Raw genomic sequence first — 18,605 nt, 5'->3', positions numbered from 1 at the left:
AAAGTCGGATGCCTGGCAGAAATCAAACAGCACCAGTCTTCATTTTTCACTCGATTCTCTTTATGTCAAATGTGACACTTTGAGGCAAGAGAAAAGTGGTTCATCAGCTTTGCAGTTTCGGGCAAAAGGTAAGAGAACAATATGGGACATGATAAAGCAGGTATAATTTAATTGTTAACCTGTTTATTGCAAGCTTCTTGCTGCTATAGGGTAACCAACGTATTTTCGACCCCCTCAGTAGCTGTACATAATTTGGACACTTACAGCAAAATCAAATGCAAGTGTCCAAATTATGTACAGCTGCTGAGGGGGTCCAAAATAGGTTGTTTACCCTACAACCCTCTGCTGCTACCCTCCAAAAAGGAAGGAAAGCTAAATCGGTACAAAACCGGTTTTTACTCGAAACCTCTGGCAGAAATCAACAGAAATCCGGCAGAAAAACCGTAGGGCAAAATTTCTGGCCGAATCGGATATGTCATTTCTGCTAGTTTTCACGGGTGACGGCGGCCAGCAAACCGGCAGAATGTCTGGCAGAAAAAGTTTTTTGCTGTCAGATTTTTGTTCGATTTCTGCCGGACTCGCCTACCCAAGTAACAACGGTAGCTGAATTGCAAGAGCAATTGCTGTTTACTGGCTGCATTAAGACGATCAAAGCTGCATAAAGTTAGCACTTAAATGGTGGTTGGACAAGCGATGTTTAAACTACTTTAAGTTCTTCAAACCAGCTCTCTCTCTAAGGCCGATAAACAGGCTTAATAGCGAATTTTTCTGCTAAACAATCCGCTTCTAGACAGCCATAAACATCTAACCGTTTTGCGGCTGCTTAAAACTGCGCAAAATCCGAAGCAAAATCCTCTATTAAGCTTCATTGCAGTTTTAAAAGCAGCTATTAACAAGCTCGAAGCTTGATAAAATCATCAGATTTAGATCTTTAAGAGTTGGAAAAAGGTTTTCACTTCTAAAGCGGGGTACGCTGCTGAAAAGTAATGGGTAAAAAGATAGGACAAGAAATGCTCAAGAAATCGATTTCGTTTACGATTTCTTAAGCAGTACGCACTTCATAAGAAATATTATTTCACGTTCAGATGGCGCAGTTTTACATGCAGGTGAATTAAAACGTCACTTTTCCGTACGGAATAATATCCGGCGCAATTATTACCACAAGAAAAAATGACAGGTGGTTGCTTGCATTGGAGTTGTCAAAATTTCTTCGGTAAATAGCAAGATTTTTTCTTGAGCTGTTTTCTTTTCAGCAGCGTACCCCGCTTAAACTCAAACCGTAGCTCAGCCACAGGTTGAATAAAATCAGCTATAAAAGCGATTGATCAGCCTGAAATCACAGAACAGAAGTGGAAGTAGGCATGGCATGGCGGTAGCAAGTCACTTTTTCCCACGAAAACACACGAACGCATTCGAATGCACACGAAAGCATGTGAAATCTGCTATGCGATTGGCAGCGAGCGTTCTGCTTATATTGCTGTTATTCGCTTCTATGCAAAAACCTTTCAGAAGAAAAATAAAAACAAAAAAGACTCTGTTACCAGTTTTGATCACCGAATCGTTCGGACTTCCACTTCTGTTCTGTTCTGTGCTGAAATTGTTACTTGGGTAAGCGCAGCGGGAAATTTTTAAGCATTTTTGTTTGATATTTAAGATCTTGACTCAAATCACTGCTTAGCAAAACAGCAAGTGTCGGCAACACTGATTACAATCGACTCTGTGAACGCACCGTTTATTGACTCTTTTTCGGGCGTCTTTTTCTTCAGCCAAACGTCAGTTTCCAGCAAATAAACGAAAATTTCCGTGGAAAATCGTCATTAGCTGCATTCTACAAGTTTGCTCATAAAATTGTGTTTAGAACCAGTTTGGCTTGTGTTTAATATTAACTTCAACACTTTTCCTGTACAATTTGAGGGTTTGTGAGCAAAAATCGCTTTTTTGTACGGTAAATATCGAAAAAATTACACTCCACTTTGATACGAACGTTGACAGTTTGTACTGTTTCGTCATCGTGCAGCCGTCCGTTAGGTGCGTACACGAGTGCCATGTCCTCGTCGGAGGATCGCGATGACGGTGCGGACGTTGGGATGGATGATCCGGAAGACGTTACGATCAAGGAAGAGCCTGCGGATGATTCGATGGACGTCGAATCGCCCCCATCCCTCGGACCGGCGGCCCTCGGGTTGCATCCAGTTGGGATGAAACTGCCCACGAGAACAACACCCAGTCAACCGCTGCAAGCGCTAAACGCCCGCGGAATGCCCGCCCGTATTCGCAAAAAGAACAAACTGTTTTTCGATGAGGAACTGCTGATTAACGATAAGATACCGCCGAAGGGTAGCCCCCGCAAGGGAGCAGGCACTGGAACCGGTTCGGCAACGGCCTCACCGCAGAAGGGAATGGTAACGCCAACGAAAAGCACTCCCCGCTCGGCGCAAAAGAAGAAGTTGCTTTCACGGTTCGATAAAATGAAAGACAGCCTGAAGAAACGCAAAGAGGACCCGGACGAGGTGGGTGCGGTTATGCGCGTCATCAATCCGATTGCGCTGTTGGATAAGAAGGCCAGCCAACGAATTGGATTGCGGTTGCGAAATTTGTTGAAGCTGCCGAAAGCGCACAAGTTCGTCAGCTACGAGTGGTTCTACAGCAATATCGATCGGTCGCTGTTCGATGGCGAAAACGATTTTCAAATTTGCCTCCGGGATATGTATCCGGATCTGAAAACTCGGTATCTCACTAGGTTCGTTTTTTCTACGCTGAAGGTAGTAAGTAGAGTTAATTAACTTTTTTGCTTGATTTTAGACCGGAATGGAACAAAATTCGTCGCACGATGGGCAAACCACGTCGCTGCTCAGCTGCGTTCTTTGCGGAGGAAAGGCGGGAGTTGGAACGGAAACGCCAGAAGATTCGTCTGCTGCAGACCAAACGTTCCGGGGATGTTTCCTTTATACGGGATCTTCCGAGGGAAATCCCTCAGCCGCTGTCCGTTGGAACGAAAGTGACTGCCAGGCTGCGGGCCCCACAGGATGGGCTGTTTACCGGAACAGTCGATGCCATTGACGTTATGACAAGCTCGTATCGCATCAGCTTCGACCGACCGGGTTTGGGTTCGCACACCATTCCGGACTTTGAGGTGGTGGCGAATGAAACCCCGGACAAGATTGCCCTCAATGCCATAACGAAAGATTTCCGACCGAAGTATCAGAATGCTTCCTTCTATGTGGCGTCGCCGGCAGTCAAAAATCCCATTACGGGGATTAAAGGTGATCCGCTGCTTGGTGGGGACAGTTACCCGAAGGTTCCCGGTATGTCCGACAGCAAGATGCTGTTTCCGAAGGATAACATTGGCGGGTTTTCGGTTAAATTGCTGGAGCTTATTGTTCGAACAAAGAAAACTTTATCGGCTAAACAAATGAAGCTGCTCCGACTGCAGAACATGAATTCGGAAGCTGAAATCTATAAATCGTACGGTGATCCGTTTCCGGAGGAGTTTCAAAAGCGGTACGCCTCGCTGGTGGTGGCCATGGAAAAGCTGAATCGTGACATACACGACCAGCTCAGTCAGTTGCAGGGCAGCTGCAAAAACCTTACGCAGGATCCGGGCGTGATTGCAATGATATCACCGAGCTACCTGAGAGAACAGTGCCGCGAGCAGGCGGAGGAAACGTTCGACAAGAATAACAACGGCCAGCTCACGAACGACGGAATGATTAAGCTAATCAAAGATCTCACCACCATCATGTACGTGGCTTCCAATCTGGGTACGGACGATGGCAGTCAGACCGAGCACTGTCTGGAGGTGCTGCGCGGTTGCCTGGAGGAAACCAAGGGTCGGTTGGATTTCGAGAATATGGCATCGTTCCAGCGGGGTGTTCACCAGCACATTCGGCACATACAGGCCGGCTTTGCGGCGGCCCACCGGCAGAAGATGGAGGATAAGGTGAAGAAAGAGACGATAGGCGGTTCGGCTAGCGTCGGTTAGCGATAAACCGGTACCGGTGTGGGCAAGCAGGGGAGTCAAGCGACGATGGGAGAAAAGCGGGAACCGTGTGCATTTTTTTCCTTTTGTTCTGCGTTGTAACATTTTTTTTGTCAACTTAACTGATGATAGTCTTTGGTAGTTGTGTGGAAGTAGATGACGAGTTCTACATATATTTGAGACAAGTGAAGTGATTTCAATAAATAGATATTTCTATTCGAAAAGTTTTTCTTGTATTTGATTTTTCATCTGTAGACTTTCAGAGGACTCCCGGAAATCCCACCATCAAACCTCTCAATACGCCATCCCATCCACGACTATTACCAGAAGGTTGGTGGTGTGAACGCAAGTGTTCCTGACTACCTGCTATCATCCGCCGACAGTTCGTACGAGAGCTGATCGAAACCTAGCTTTGGAGTTACCGGGAATCAGATGACAATTGTCACCTAGTTGATATCACCCCATTCAACTCGCCGTGGCAAGTCACGGAAATCACAAGTCACAGAGGGATGAAATCAGAGATATCTTCTGCCGACGGTTATCCGCCATGGCTGTCGCCAAGACAGGTTCTCGTTTACAGTCCGGGTGTCGTTCGCTAGGTTGCGTCGCCATGAGGCTCTGAGTCTGCCTCGTCTACGCTGTCCTTACGGATTCCAATCGAGAGCTTTGGCAGCGGACTTAAAATTTAAATTGTAATTGAGATCAATTGCAATAAATTTGCAATTTGACTTGAAATCACAGATGTAATTGGACAGAAGTTGGATTGGATATAATATTTGACTTTAGATCCTAAAATTTAACAATTTGATCATGAATGATGGGTACCGTGGACGCACCATACTTGACGCGGGTCCAAAGTTGACGCACTTTTCAGAAATTTTCTATAATAACTTATCTTGACTATTAATATTTCGCAAAAGTGTACCTTTGACACTTTGTTTACACTTATGAAACGCATTCATGCCATAAAAAGCTTTTGATTGGTCATTTATAATTGTAAATAAAAAATAAACAGAAAGGGTGTTTGTCAAATGCGCCATTTTTTTCCTACCTTAGCACAAACGCTAAAGAAACACTCAACTATGTTTTATATTTTTTAACGCGTAAAAGTGCTTTTTTGTTCTAATATCTTCGAAAACTGTTAAAACTTAAATATTATTAATATATTGTATACGTTATTCGAACTGTAAAAGCTTTTTAGCTTATTTCTGGACAAAAATGTTTTGCGTCAAATTAGGCTCTTAGTGTTCCTTATTATTTACAGAGTAAGATATAAAAAGTATGTCATCTATTCCGACACTAAATATCTCGTAAGTCACCAAGAAAGATATTTGTTCAACAGTTTACCGTCCCATTAGGTGTTACAGAGGCCACAGTTCGTCGGAAAAAGCTGCAGAAAACACTTTCCCAGGGCAAACATATGGTTTTAGCGTTGGAGAGGAGGTCCTATAAACTGTAAATGACTTGTTTTGCTTATGCGTAAAATCAAGTTCCCCAAACGGGTAGGGCAATCAAAAATATTGGTTTAGGTTAAATTAGGACACTTTTTTCGTGTCTGACCGATTCAACCCCGCAGAGTTACTGCAGTTTCCGGTAAGTGGCTAATTTAGTTTTTCCTGCGACACCCTGAATCTTGATACTTTCCTAGCTGTCATTCAAAACAATGTATAACTGTTTTAGGAAAGTCATTTCCAGAATTTTCATTGTTAAGCACAAATTATGCCAGATTTTTGAATAGCCTGGTTGTGTTTGCAATATAAACATATCGGCTGAGGGCTGTCCCAATTCTCCCAACGTTTTCGCAAAAACTGGGGTGAAATATATCCACACAAATAACGAAAACCTTGTGTAACTATTTAAAATAATGCGCAGTTATCTAAAATACAAAATACATCGTCGTTTTTGTTAAATTATACTAATTTTTCAAGTGCGTCAAATAAGGAACATTTCGCGTCAAATAAGGCACGTTGCAAAATTCATGCGTCAATTTAGGAACCCCGAGCGTCTCACAAAAAATTGACAAAATATAAAGAATTCAATGCATATTTACTGTTTGTTTATTTTTTACATATTCTTTGCTAGTCTAACTATTACTGTGCAAAACCTTGACTTTATTGGCCAAACCGTCATTTTGTAATTAATGTTTAAAATTGAAAATTTCTTAACCGCGTCAAATTTGGTGCTTGCACGGTAAATGAAATACAGTAATATCGCATTTTAGTTATTTCATTTGATCTGCATACAACTCTCAATCATCGAGTTATCCAGCTTAAAAACTGAAGAAAACTACCATTTCAAGATTTTAACAACAATAAGCTTTCTTAATTTGCGTTAAAACTCGTCTCAATTTATTTTTCTGTCTCTTCTGAACGGGGGCTGCATTTCGTCCCCTTTGTTTGGCCTTTCATTGTGCACAGTTAACTTAATTGGCAGTGTCGTTCAAATAGAAAAGTACACAATGTCAGCTGAGATTTGTATATTTAACGTAAAACGATCTTATAAAACCTACTGATGCTTTGGAGTGACAACCAGAAATTTTATTCCTCGCTATCTGTAGTTAGTTAGCCGCAACGACAAAGAATTGACCCCAATCTTTGCAGACATGAAAGCGTTATCCGATGTACACTGGGTGGTATATAGCATTATAATTTTAGACGAATAATTAAATACGATAAACTCTTCAATCGTTATGTGTTGACCCTTAAAAGAACCGATTGTTTGATTATCATAACACTAGCATGCAGCATTTACTTGAAACAATCATGCTTTATGACAGCCTCGTAATCTACATGGTCAGTAAATTCACCAGGTAACAACAGACGCACCTATGGTTTCAGCGGCTACTTCTTCTGCTCTCTCTTGATAATGTGCTTTACTAAACCTCTTGGCAGATTTCTTTCTAACATCAACAGCACCTTCGCGTCTACTAACTTCACAGAAACTGATAACCCTACTGAGCAATAGGCCGTGTTCTATTCGAACAAAGTATATCTTCAAAGGCCGTCCCATTTTAAACCTTAAGGCCCAAACAGAGTGCTGCGTCAACACGTCCGTCAGCGTTATTCTGACAGTTTTCCCATGGGTTTACCGTCAAATTGACGCTGATGGATGCGTTGACACGGCATTCTGTTGGACCCTTTACGCAGGTGCACCTTCTCATCGATAGTTGCTCTAGCATATAAACGAGGGTAAATCGAAAAAGGGCGTCAAGTAGATTGCCCGGAGAGCGAAAGATATTTCGTTTTTCATAGTTGCAACGTGTTTTGGACGTGTCCGTTCAAGTCCCGTGCTGGCATGCAGTTCTTGCTATAGGCCGCATTCATCGTTTGCTGAAAAAGAAAATTAGTAGTGATTTCGAAGCTGAAATGTTGGATTCAGGCGCAGGTAATGATAATGACAAGACCCGAATTATCTGCAGCTGGCCGTATCCGTATCGAGTAGGAACTTTTTCGGAGTTGTTATTGCCCAGGAAGGTGTTCTACCAATCATTCAAGTTGTTCTATTGGCCAAGCAAAATGAGAAAAATGCCTAAATTCCTAACAATTTTATCACATACTAGAAACTTTTTGTGCGGGGGTATGAAATGGGAAAGGCAACTATAGGAAAAAGCGCCCAACATAGCCATCCTATGCCCCTATCTAGCGCCTCCACGTGGCCATACCTGGAAATACTTCAATTAATATAATTGAGTAGCCAAGCTAGGAGGTGCGGGGTCGTGCGGTTTTTCGTTCCTAACCTTACAAATGTAGTTTTAGGCAACCATTAAACCACACGACTTTATTTTCAAGTATTATATGATTTAAACTAATATTTTTGGCAAACTAATCTATTTTCAGACAGCGAAATAAGGCGCTATATCCTTGGCCAATTACAGCCTGGCTTCTGGTCTAAATGCCATTAGTTCATCCCTAAGGGTCCGGAGTATCACTTACCCAGTATTAGCAAAGATACTCCCAATGACTGTAAATAAATCATTATCTATGTATATGGGAAGCGTTTGGTACGGGAGGTCCACGCTTTCTTCCTTCCCCTTGATTTCAAGGAGTTTAATGGAATTAGGTATTTTTTCTGGTTTCACTTGATTCCTTGGAATTCTCTCTGCGGTACATGCTGCGCAGGTTGCCTGGCCATTGACAAGAAAAATGAATGAATTCAAGTACCAATCATCATTTTCCAGGATGCCTTCAAGAATTGGCTGCGATAGTGTGAGATTAGATAAGATTAGATACTAGAAACTTTTTGTGAGGACGATCAGTTTCTTACACTTGTTTATAGCAGATAATTTTTCAACGTGACAATTATTGCAATCGACTGCGACACCGTTCGCTTGTTCTTTGCGCTTCACTACTGTAGAAAACGGACACTGTACAGTGCCCAGATAGTCATCCTATGGCATTGCGCAGGCTTCAGCGATTGGAAAAACCGGTTGTTAAAGTGTCCTGTGAGCTGTACCAGAACGTCCGGACGGAGATCGAAGTGGTACGCGCGAGGAGGAGTTGACTGAAACCGATCCTAACAAATCCCAATTAATGCGATACAGAATCCAAAGAAACCAAGGGCAAGATATGACTGCTTGCGGGAGGGACACGCTTCGTTCGGACGATTCACTTATCCTTTTGCCGGCTTGGCCTAAGCGTGTCCTTTGCGACAGCCCAGAGGTCCGATAGGCCTTGGAGTTCGCTAACAACGGGAGGTCATCAGCTTGCGCAGCCCAGAAGTCCGAAAGGCTCAGAGGTCCAGTGAATTGCAATCTAGCTTAAAGCTAGCAAGGAATACAGTGTCTGTATTTGTCCATAAGTTCTTCTATTTATACTCGCGTTGTAAAGATGATGACAACGTGACAATTCAATATTTTGGTGTTCTGTAATACTTTCTTAATGTTAAAACGAAATAGACAACCGACACACCGGGGTTCGAAAAATTTCGTCTGCGAGATATAATTTGATCCCTTTACAGTACAACACAGACGACAAAAACGGCAAAAAAACGTCGAAATAAGCGGAAAATGCATAAACGGATTGAGTGACGAGCAGACAACGAAACTATGATATTAAGATGTCGAACAGATCATAAAAAGACGATAAAACATATACAAACAGATGACGAAAATATAATGAAACCCTAACACAAATACTACGGAGAAATGATAATAAAACGATGAATACGAAGAAAAGACAGTAAACAGGCAACAAAAAGACAACGAAAAAACGGTACAAAGACAGCAAAAAGCCTACGAAAATAGGCGAAAAGCCCATTGAAAAAAGAAGGGAAGATGACAAAAATTCGATGAAAACCCACCGAGAAAACGCCAAAATCGCTCAAAAGAAACAAAGAAATGATGTCGAGATGAAATTCGATTCAAATCCGATGAAAAGATGCTAAAACAAACAACAAAAAGAACAAAAAACACGACAAAAACTGACGACAGAGCGACACCAAAACAGCGACAAAAAAACGACACAGAAAACAAACACGAGAAAAAGACCCTCGAATCCGGTTATAATCTCAGATTATAGCTTGGTTCGACCCATGCACCTTCCAGCCCACAAAGGTAGGACAAAAGCTAGGAGTCACAACGACAACTTGTTAAGCGTAGCTACCTATTACCCCCCCCCCCTTTCTTTCCACTCTTTCCCCACCATTCCCAAAAAAAATCCTTCTTCCCTTACCGTCCCTTTATCAATTGTAGAACCATCGTTTCAAACAATATTAGAGGATTTCCTCGACTTGGTCTACTGTTAATTGCTCCAACTAATATCTCATCCATAAAACGATACTTAACAGAAACATCCGCCGGCAATAGTTAGCAGTAGTTGCGTGGCCTCGCCACGCTAGCGCAGGAAGTATTAATATCAATCACACATTTCACCTCGTTGACGGAAAAGAGGCCGATTCCATAAAGGAATTTTCTAGCATGCTTTACTCGGTAGAATTATCAACGCATGCTGTGATCCGCGGATTGTCGTGTCGAAATTGCTATTAACCGATAATCGCGCGTATGCAGTATGCACCCCTTTGTTGGCGCATATATTGTTCGCAGGTATTTTCCACCTGCCACACAGTAGTAGGCGGTCAGACCGAATAACAAGATTTTTCACTTCTGTCAGAACCATTGTAGAGAGTGTAAATTAAATAGTATATTCTAAAATTCCAATAGGGGTTAAGGCCCAGTTTTCTCATTGAAAGTCTTTAAAGTGTCTACCGGAGCTTGTGATAAGCAATCAACATCGCAGCAAGTTCCCCGACAAAATCTTTCAAAGCGCGGCCGAAAGAATTGCCTAACCTTGAAATTCGCGATGGAAACTTCCCTCAAGCTGAAAGAGCTGTGGGAAGCCATGAATCCGGTGCCGAATAAAGATGGGTCTTTGACAGCGCAGCGATGGACCAGCGTAAGTGTAGTAAATCATTTTGCTTTTTAATTTTGTCAACGTGGATGTCGTCAAAAACGCAACTACGGCCCGTGAGGTTTGGGCAGTGATTTTAAGGATATTGGTCTAACCGGCCTGGTGCGGCTGCTTAAGAAGCTTATCACTACCACGGGAATTACGGTCATTAAGTGAGCGGGGTGCATGCAATTCGAGGCGTCTGAAGTGTCTGAATACTTTCTACGTGGAAGCGGTAGCAGTCGTCATCAACCGTTTCCTTACCATAAGTTAAAAATTGAGGATTTTTTTCTCGAAATAACGATGTATGATTGTTTTCAATTTTTCATGAAAATACCATCCTTAGGAAGTGTTTCGCTTGAAAGTGTCCCATTTTAAATGATCTAAGCTTTAAAAATAAGCAAAATTTGGATGGATAGTAGAGATCTGCTTTGATTATCGACGAAATTAACTGGTAGATGAAATGGTAAATTTTAAGTCTACAATTCAGCCGCGGAGTAACCGGTTATAGGCAAACATTATCGACCAAATGGGCTTCGGAATAAGAATTATCTTTCAAATTAGTATACCCAGCACTTACCTGAATCAAATCCAAAACTTTATTCACTCTCGTCTTCTTCTTCTTCTTCGCTGGACTGCATCAGCCAATCGACCAGCTTAGACAGACTTTGCTTCAGCGACCCGGGGTCTTCTTCTTCCAGCTCTTGGTGCCACTCGAGGATGACCTCTTCGGTGATGAAATCCCGCTCGTACAGATAGTGTACAAGCTGGGCAATCTTGGTACGTACCATTTCTTCTTGCTCGCACGTTTCCTCCAAAGCTCGCAGACAATCGAACATAGCATCGCGGCCTCGAATGTAGTTCTTAAAGACCGGCCCGAAATACGTCAGCAGTTGCTTGAACGTGGAAACGATGGCGCTCGCTGCATTCTCCTGCATCGTCAGCAGCATCAGGATCGCTTTGACTACGTAGAAATTAACCTCCGAAAGTGCCATATTGTATGCATAGCGGGAAGAATTGATCTCCAGAATAAGATAGTCCGGATTGGAGCGTTCGGAGTAGCCACGTTTGAGCGATTCCAGTACCTCGGAAAGGAATATGTTGGAATCCTCTTGAACTGGAGACATACCACGTGATTCACCTTCATCCGATGAGCTGCTGTAATCGGACAGCGGGTCTTGGGTTCGTTTCAATTCCCTAAGCCGCATGGGGTGATTGATGGCATTTGTCGGACCGTCTTCGTTTTCCGAATCGAAATCATTTAGAACAGAATCCGGAACGGTGTAAGCCTGCGGACCTACTTGCTCCGAACCTTCTGCCCAATCGTCATCCAGTTTCGTCGATTGAAGGGTCACTTTAGTGATAGCCGTACTATCCGGTAGCACAACATTCGGTCCCAAAATGCAACCATCACTCAGCTTACAGTTTGCCGATATTTTAACTCCTTCACCAACGACGCAATGATCCAGCTTGCAACCGTCAGCAATTTCCACTCCATCAAAGACGAAACTGTTCGAAATGTTACAATTTTTACCAATCCTACAACCCTTTCCAAGCACAGAATGTTCAACCACCGTCTGTTCGTCGATTGCGCAATTCTCACCGACCACAACATCGGTCTTCAATACGCTTCCCCGCGCAAGACGAATATCCCGATGCCGATAGATGTTGTTCCGACAGAATGAGTACTGCTGCTTATAACCGCAAACCCCCATGTCGGGAACCAGAGGGTACACGTAACGGTTGGCCACATCCCTGCTGACCAGCTGGTAGCTCTGCCAATTGTTGATCCGAACGGCATATTCCTCTCTCGGTAGCTGCGATACGTAGATTCGACTGTTCAAAATTTCCTCATTGATCAACAAACCTCGCACAAAATCGTCTCTCGTCGCAAAGTCAAAATTGTCGGAAAACAGCGGAAGCACCGCCGAACTACAAATGGCAATTTGAGGATCCAACAAACCGTGCATCAAGGAAACCTCCTTATTCTCCAGAAATATTTCCAATGGAACTTTAAAATGCTTCTCCTTCTGCTGCGGCTTAAGCCTCTGATGATACAGCAATCGCTTCGTGTTCTTATCCATGGCAATCGCAATTTCATTACCGGTACGTTGCTGCGGAACTCCCTCTTTGTAAAGCACCGTCATAGTAGCCCCCTTATCCGTCTTCATCGTCCGCTTGTGCTCCTCGAGAATTGCTCCCAGGCTGGCATTGGTTACGGTGTCCACTCCGGTTAGAATGAAATTTCCCCGTACCATTCCTTTCGCATCGAAATCCCGCAGAGCATCGCCCAAACAGCGACACCCTTCGGAGCTGACAATCGTCACCGACATCCCAATGGACCAGCTGCACCGGTTTTGCTGCTGCTGCCGCTGAACGTAGCCACGAACCTGTTCGGCCCGGTTGCTGCAGAACAGGAACACCTCTTCCATACCGGCACGATTCAACGTTTCCAGTGCATAGTCCAGCAGGGGAACGTTTACCAGGGGCAGAAGCGACTGAAAAGATTGGTCATTGGTGAACGGCTCATGGTAAACCGGGATTTAAGGCCGAAAAAGAAAACCTACCAGTGGGTTGCGCTCGCTGAACGGAATGAAGCAATCGCTGAAATTATCGCCGATCAGGATGGCCTGACGCGTTTCCTTTTTCTCCAGCTGGTTCATCGGGTTATTTGGGGTTTTACCTTTCGGAAATAAACCTTTTGTTGATTGGATTGAAACTGCGAACTTTACACGCTGGTAGTGGACTGGTGGACCGATTCACAACTTACAAGAAGAAATACATCACCAAATCTGAAGCTGAACGAATCCCAAAACCTTGCTAAACGTCACGAACAGGGGCTTGCGATGGGTGCCATGTTTTTGTTGCCAACATCTCAGCCAGGGGCTTGCGATGGGTGCCATGTTTTTGTTGCCAACATCTCAGCACATCTCGACAAAGGTTGGCAGCAAATCTACCTGTCAGACGGGCGCTATTTCTTGCATTTTTTGAAATAGCGCCCTTCGTTAAGTGGACTGTCAAACACCGTTCGTTAAGATACGGATAGCACCCCGCTGATCTCAGCACATCTCGACAAAGGTTGGCAGCAAATCTACCTGTCAGACGGGCGCTATTTCTTGCATTTTTTGAAATAGCGCCCTTCGTTAAGTGGACTGTCAAACACCGTTCGTTAAGATACGGATAGCACCCCGCTGGTCACGAAGGATGAGAAAGTTATCGATACTCAATTGTATCGATAATTTCTCTGCATCGATAATATTGCTGGTGTGGGGTGGCAAATTATCAAGCAAAAAATTTGGCTGTAGTTAATCTTTAGTTTTCAAAAGGTATTAGCATAAGCCATGCAAACAAAGTAAAACTAAAAGGATTGTTTATGCCGTATGTGACCTTTGGAAAACTAAAGTCATCTCTGCAAAAATCAAGCCTTGAATAACTTGAATGAATTTGGACGATTTTGAGGCGTCGTGCACAAGAATTCCTATTATAGAAAAATCTGGCATCTCTGGTTCTGACTCTGACTGTTACTCTGTCTCTCTCTCTCTGTCAGTTTCAGTTTTTGCTTTTTGTGTTTGCCGCCCGGCCCGTCCGTCGAAAAGTTTTAGACCGTAAAATCCGTGAAACCATCCAAACCTGAATAAATAGTGCAATTATTAAAGCAGCCACCAATCGGTTGAAATTGCTTCTTGTAAAGCCCTAGAAATTATACAAAAAACTTTTTCCTTGAAGTAAAACTTCGATCCTCACGCTGGGTAAAATGGCTAAACGCGGTGCGCAATCGGATCTGAATCATGACAACTGGAACGAAGAGGAAGAGGGCGAAGAAGCCGGTGAGTTTTCTCAGGCCCCCGAAGAGGAACTGAAGAAGCGCGTCTTCAAAACCGCCCGTCGACGAGGTACAGGACTTACGTCGGAAACCGAAGCCGGTTCGAGTGTTTTCAGCGGATTCAAAGGTTTCTCCGCCGTTACTTCAACTCCGGCAGCGGGGGCTGCGGCTAAAGCACCAGCCGCCAGCTTGATTTCTTTTCTATCGAACTTTAGCGGTGCCAGTGCCAGTGGCAGTAATCCCAAACCTGCCAACGGAGCCGCATCGGCCACAACCAGCCCTTCGGCGGCAACCGGCGGGTCGATTGGTAGTGCCACGACTTCCGCTCTCGGTGCCAGCATTTTCGCTGCGACTGATCCTAGCAAAAAGATATTTGCCGGTTTCGGAAGCCCACCCAAGGCAGAGCCGGCTGCCGGTTCCGGTAAAACAGAGGAGAAAAAGGATGCAAAAACGGCCGATTATGCTGCCAGCATTAAGGCCCTCAATCAGTCGGTTTCGGCATGGATTTCCGACAAGGTGAAGCAAAACCCGCTTTGCAAGTTGACTCCGATCTTCAAAGATTATGAGAAATATCTGGAGGAAATCGAAAGCAAGAGCGCAGTTTCCGACTCGAAAGACACTGGTAAGATTACAGTTATTTGGTTGTACAACGTAAAACTAATATTTTAAAATTTCAGCTAAAACTACTACAACCGGGTACACGTTCCCAAAAGCAATACCAGAAGTGAAGACCCAAGAGCCAGCCGTTAAACCGTTTAGTTTTGGTTTTGGTAGCTCAACATCAACATCATCCTCGTCTGCACCGGCCAAGTCCGGTTTCACGTTCGCCAATGTAGCGAAACCCACCAGCGAAGCTGACAAACCAGCGGGTGATGCAGAGGAAGATGAAGAACCGCCCAAGGTGGAATTCACTCCAGTCGAGGAAAAAGACAGTCTCTACTCGAAACGTTGTAAGCTGTTCGTGAAGACCGACGGAAACTACTCGGACCGCGGCATAGGAACGCTCCACATTAAGAAAGTTGATTCGAAGGTTCAAGTTGTGGTTCGAGCCGACACCAATCTGGGCAATATTCTGCTAAATATCATTCTAAATGAAGCCATCCCGTTGCAGCGGATGGGCAAGAATAATGTGATGATGATTTGCTTGCCAACGCCAGAATCAAAGCCGCCGCCTACGTCGGTTTTGCTGCGCGTTAAAACTGCTGAAGAAGCGGACGAATTGTACGAAACACTGAACAAGCATAAACCCAAGTAGGCTTAGCGAAAACTTCTTCCGTTTTCCAAATTCAAAAAAATGATAAATAAATTGTACACTTTTCTTTAATTCCTAGCAGAAAATATTTTATTCAACCAAGTAGAAAACATCCGCCTTAGGCTTTCACGGCATAGGTTCTCTTGGGGAACTTAGCACGCCGGCGCTGTTCTTTCAGGGTCAGTCGAGCAGCATCTCGGGGAGACAGAGCCTTACGCATCGCGCGGGTCTTCTTGGGGCGCAGATCCAACGGCACGTACTTCTTGCCCTTGTACAATTTACGCAAATTCTCCTTCGTCTTTGTGTTCATCACAATGTACACGCGGGCAATGGCTTTTCGAACCACTCGGCTGCAATTAGAGGAAGCTCGTGAAGAAGCTGAATCTTTTACGGTGGATCATTTACACTTACATTTTGGACAGCTTCGAAGGAGCACCTCCGGTGACTTTGGCCACCCGCAGATTGAGCAGCTCCGTCTTGAGCTCCTCGAGCTGCTTGGTCAGCTCCTTCTTGTCCTTCGTCCGCAGTTCCGAGCACTTAACTTTAACCTGCGAAGACGGAGCATCACAAATTGGTTAGTGTCAACAAATACGCATAACCTCACAGCGATCGGATGAACAGGATCAACAGCCGCCGAAATTTCGCTCAATTCTTCTACGTAAAATTAGCGGAGAATTTTTTAACGTCTACAAAATTTGCTTTAAAACCGCGATAATAAAACATCACAGTAGGCATGGTTGTTATTTCACTTAACAGCTCCATAGCATAAACAGTTGCAGGCAACCAATCGATGCCACTCACAACAAAAGTGCCAGTTATTTAGCTCGAAATAAAGCTTCTGCCGTTGTCTTCAGTCAGCTGTTGATCCTGCTTCATCTTTAACCATTTTTTAGCTAAATTCCACTAAACGTAAAATGAATATTAACCATTTTTATTGCTGTTCAAAGCCACTCGCTACCACTATTTTCGATAGCCCAAAGGTAAAAGAGCTGTTCGATGGTTTGAAGTTTGTGTCGTCACATCCCGTCGGCTGTCAAGCAAGACCGCATGTTGAACTGAAATTTTATAGCACGCGGTGCGTGAGTTTCCAATATCCCCTACACTGCTGCGCAGGGTTTCCTATTACCGTGAAAGCAGGTAATTCCGATCACCTAACTAAAGTAGTCGATTTTTAGAAGATTGAATCAAAAACACAAGGGTAAGTCGCTAAAAACATTCCGTTCACCTCATGCATAGAAATTTTGTTCATTATGAGCCTTGCTCTGCCGCCGAGGTGCTGATCTTGTAAAACTTGTCAAACTCTTCTGCGCCCATCCAGACTGCTTTGATCGTTTTGAAAATAACGAACATTCACCCTTATTCTGCGAGTCACATGACTCAATACGACAATTGTCACTTGGGTGACTCGCCACGGCGAGTCGAGTCACCTAAGTGACAATCGTGTCACCTAGGTAAGAAACCCTTGTCACCTAAGTGACAAGGCGAGTCACCTAGGTGACAATAGTCACCTGATTCGCGGTGACTGCAACATAGTTACGTCACTCGCCTCGCAGAATAAGGGTAATTGCTTCCTACACGCTTAAAAAATTTAACCCGCGAATGAATAAGATTAACTCAGAAATGAGTGACTTTCAACTCAAAAATGAGTAAAAACCGACTCACTATGACAAAAAGTGGAACAGCCCAAAAATTTGAGTAATGGCAATTTCTCAATTCTGAGTAGTTTAGGTCGACCTCATAACTGAGTTAAATTTACTCGTAATTTGTGTAAGTACTACTCAGTTTTGGGTGAAATGGCACTCATTTTTGAGTAAATATTGCTCATTAATGAGCTTCTACGGTGGAACTCATAAAAGGAGTAAGAGTTACTCAAAATAGTGTGTAAAATATACGCATGTTTTGAGCTGTTCCACTTTTCGTGAAAGTGGGTCAAATTTTTTAAGCGTGTATTTTATCATTTCAAAATTTAAATGTCAAAATTTTGGGCCACCAGTATGCCATGAACTGTGAAATGAATGTACCGCAATTGCAATCAATGAGGTAAGCTGTTCCCTAAATTGAGCCCGCCACAATGTTCTAAGCACGGGGCAAATCCAAGGGGTCGGACACTCAGCACATAGTGCCCCGGCACTGCAGAGATATCAAGCGGCACTCCTCTAAAGCCTTATAAAAATAACATTTATAGGGCTTTACACACCTCCGGTTCAATTTTACATATGAAATGGGAGCACTGCCAGTTGTCAAAATCATCTCGCACGGTTGCCAGATCTATCAGTTTTTAACGAATTTAACAAATCTTGCAGTTCGGCACTTTCGGTACAGCACCGGCACAGTTCGGCTCGTTTCAAGTCGCCTAACATAAAAACGGCTGTGCCGAGTGACCGACCCCTTGTATGCCGTCGATATTTTTTCAATACGTCGATATGTAGACAAAATGACATTTTGATGAAGCCTCAAGCAAGCACTAATAATGTTTATTAAATGCTTGCGACGTAGCATTTTAATAACCTGTTACTTCGCCTTTTTGGCATTATACGAGTTCTACTGAGGTACCGTGGACCCCCGTTCGTTTGACCGTTTTTAATCTGAACACTTTTTAATTTGAACCCCGTTGGTTTGCACGACGTGCAAATTAAAAATGGTTCAAACGTCATACTCAATATGACATCATTTGCTTATGCAGACAATGCACATAAACACGATTTATTTGTGCTGATCTAGCGTGTTTAATCTGTTTCACATTGCGTTTTCTCAACGATTATGGTAGAAATCTGATCGGAGAATGAATATTCGCTGCTTGCAACTGCCAACTGAATCAAACCACCAAAACAATAACAAAGAGCAGGGCAGCCAGTTCACACAAGTTCCAGCATATTTAGGGTTACCAGTTGTTCAAATTAAAAACTAACCCCGTTAGTTTGCATGAGGAATCGTTCAAACGAACGGGGGTCCACTGTATATAAGGAATAATAAGTATTTAATCATAGTTTTGTATGTTTATATAATGTTGTCATATAAGGTTTTGCACGGGCGAGCATAACCTCACTTCTTTGACGTCTATCAGTGGTTTGTTTACATGGACTTAGAACATGGGTTAACATGTTGAAACTGAATATTGCTTAAAGGCCTTAACGGCAGTCAGAAGAGCACAAAAACTGCCATTCCGAG

The 18,605-nt window shown here is 43.5% G+C and overlaps 4 protein-coding genes across 4 annotated transcripts; 2 read left to right on the top strand and 2 right to left on the bottom strand.

Moving 5' to 3' along the window:
* Positions 1-1,795: 1,795 nt before the first annotated feature.
* LOC128743198 (protein lin-9 homolog) lies at positions 1,796-4,156 on the top strand. The gene is made up of 3 exons (XM_053839729.1): positions 1,796-1,945; positions 2,018-2,740; positions 2,803-4,156. The coding sequence occupies exons 2-3, from the start codon at positions 2,046-2,048 to the stop codon at positions 3,980-3,982; spliced, it is 1,875 nt and encodes a 624-aa protein (XP_053695704.1). The 5' UTR covers positions 1,796-1,945; positions 2,018-2,045; the 3' UTR covers positions 3,983-4,156.
* A 6,738-nt stretch (positions 4,157-10,894) lies between these two features.
* On the bottom strand, positions 10,895-13,146 carry LOC128740972 (translation initiation factor eIF-2B subunit epsilon). The gene is made up of 2 exons (XM_053836551.1): positions 12,930-13,146; positions 10,895-12,860 (listed from the first exon to the last, which is right to left on the bottom strand). The coding sequence occupies exons 1-2, from the start codon at positions 13,023-13,025 to the stop codon at positions 10,962-10,964; spliced, it is 1,995 nt and encodes a 664-aa protein (XP_053692526.1). The 5' UTR covers positions 13,026-13,146; the 3' UTR covers positions 10,895-10,961.
* A 795-nt stretch (positions 13,147-13,941) lies between these two features.
* On the top strand, positions 13,942-15,511 carry LOC128745555 (nuclear pore complex protein Nup50). The gene is made up of 2 exons (XM_053842632.1): positions 13,942-14,807; positions 14,863-15,511. Exons 1-2 carry the CDS (start codon positions 14,117-14,119, stop codon positions 15,438-15,440), a joined length of 1,269 nt encoding a protein of 422 aa, XP_053698607.1. The 5' UTR covers positions 13,942-14,116; the 3' UTR covers positions 15,441-15,511.
* LOC128745566 (60S ribosomal protein L35) lies at positions 15,493-16,412 on the bottom strand. The gene is made up of 3 exons (XM_053842643.1): positions 16,364-16,412; positions 15,849-15,985; positions 15,493-15,787 (listed from the first exon to the last, which is right to left on the bottom strand). The coding sequence occupies exons 1-3, from the start codon at positions 16,364-16,366 to the stop codon at positions 15,556-15,558; spliced, it is 372 nt and encodes a 123-aa protein (XP_053698618.1). The 5' UTR covers positions 16,367-16,412; the 3' UTR covers positions 15,493-15,555.
* Between the last annotated feature and the right edge of the window lie 2,193 nt (positions 16,413-18,605).

Source organism: Sabethes cyaneus, chromosome 1 (assembly GCF_943734655.1).
Source record: "Sabethes cyaneus chromosome 1, idSabCyanKW18_F2, whole genome shotgun sequence".
NCBI classification, from domain to species: domain Eukaryota; kingdom Metazoa; phylum Arthropoda; class Insecta; order Diptera; family Culicidae; genus Sabethes; species Sabethes cyaneus.
This window is presented reverse-complemented; position numbering and strand designations above follow the sequence as displayed.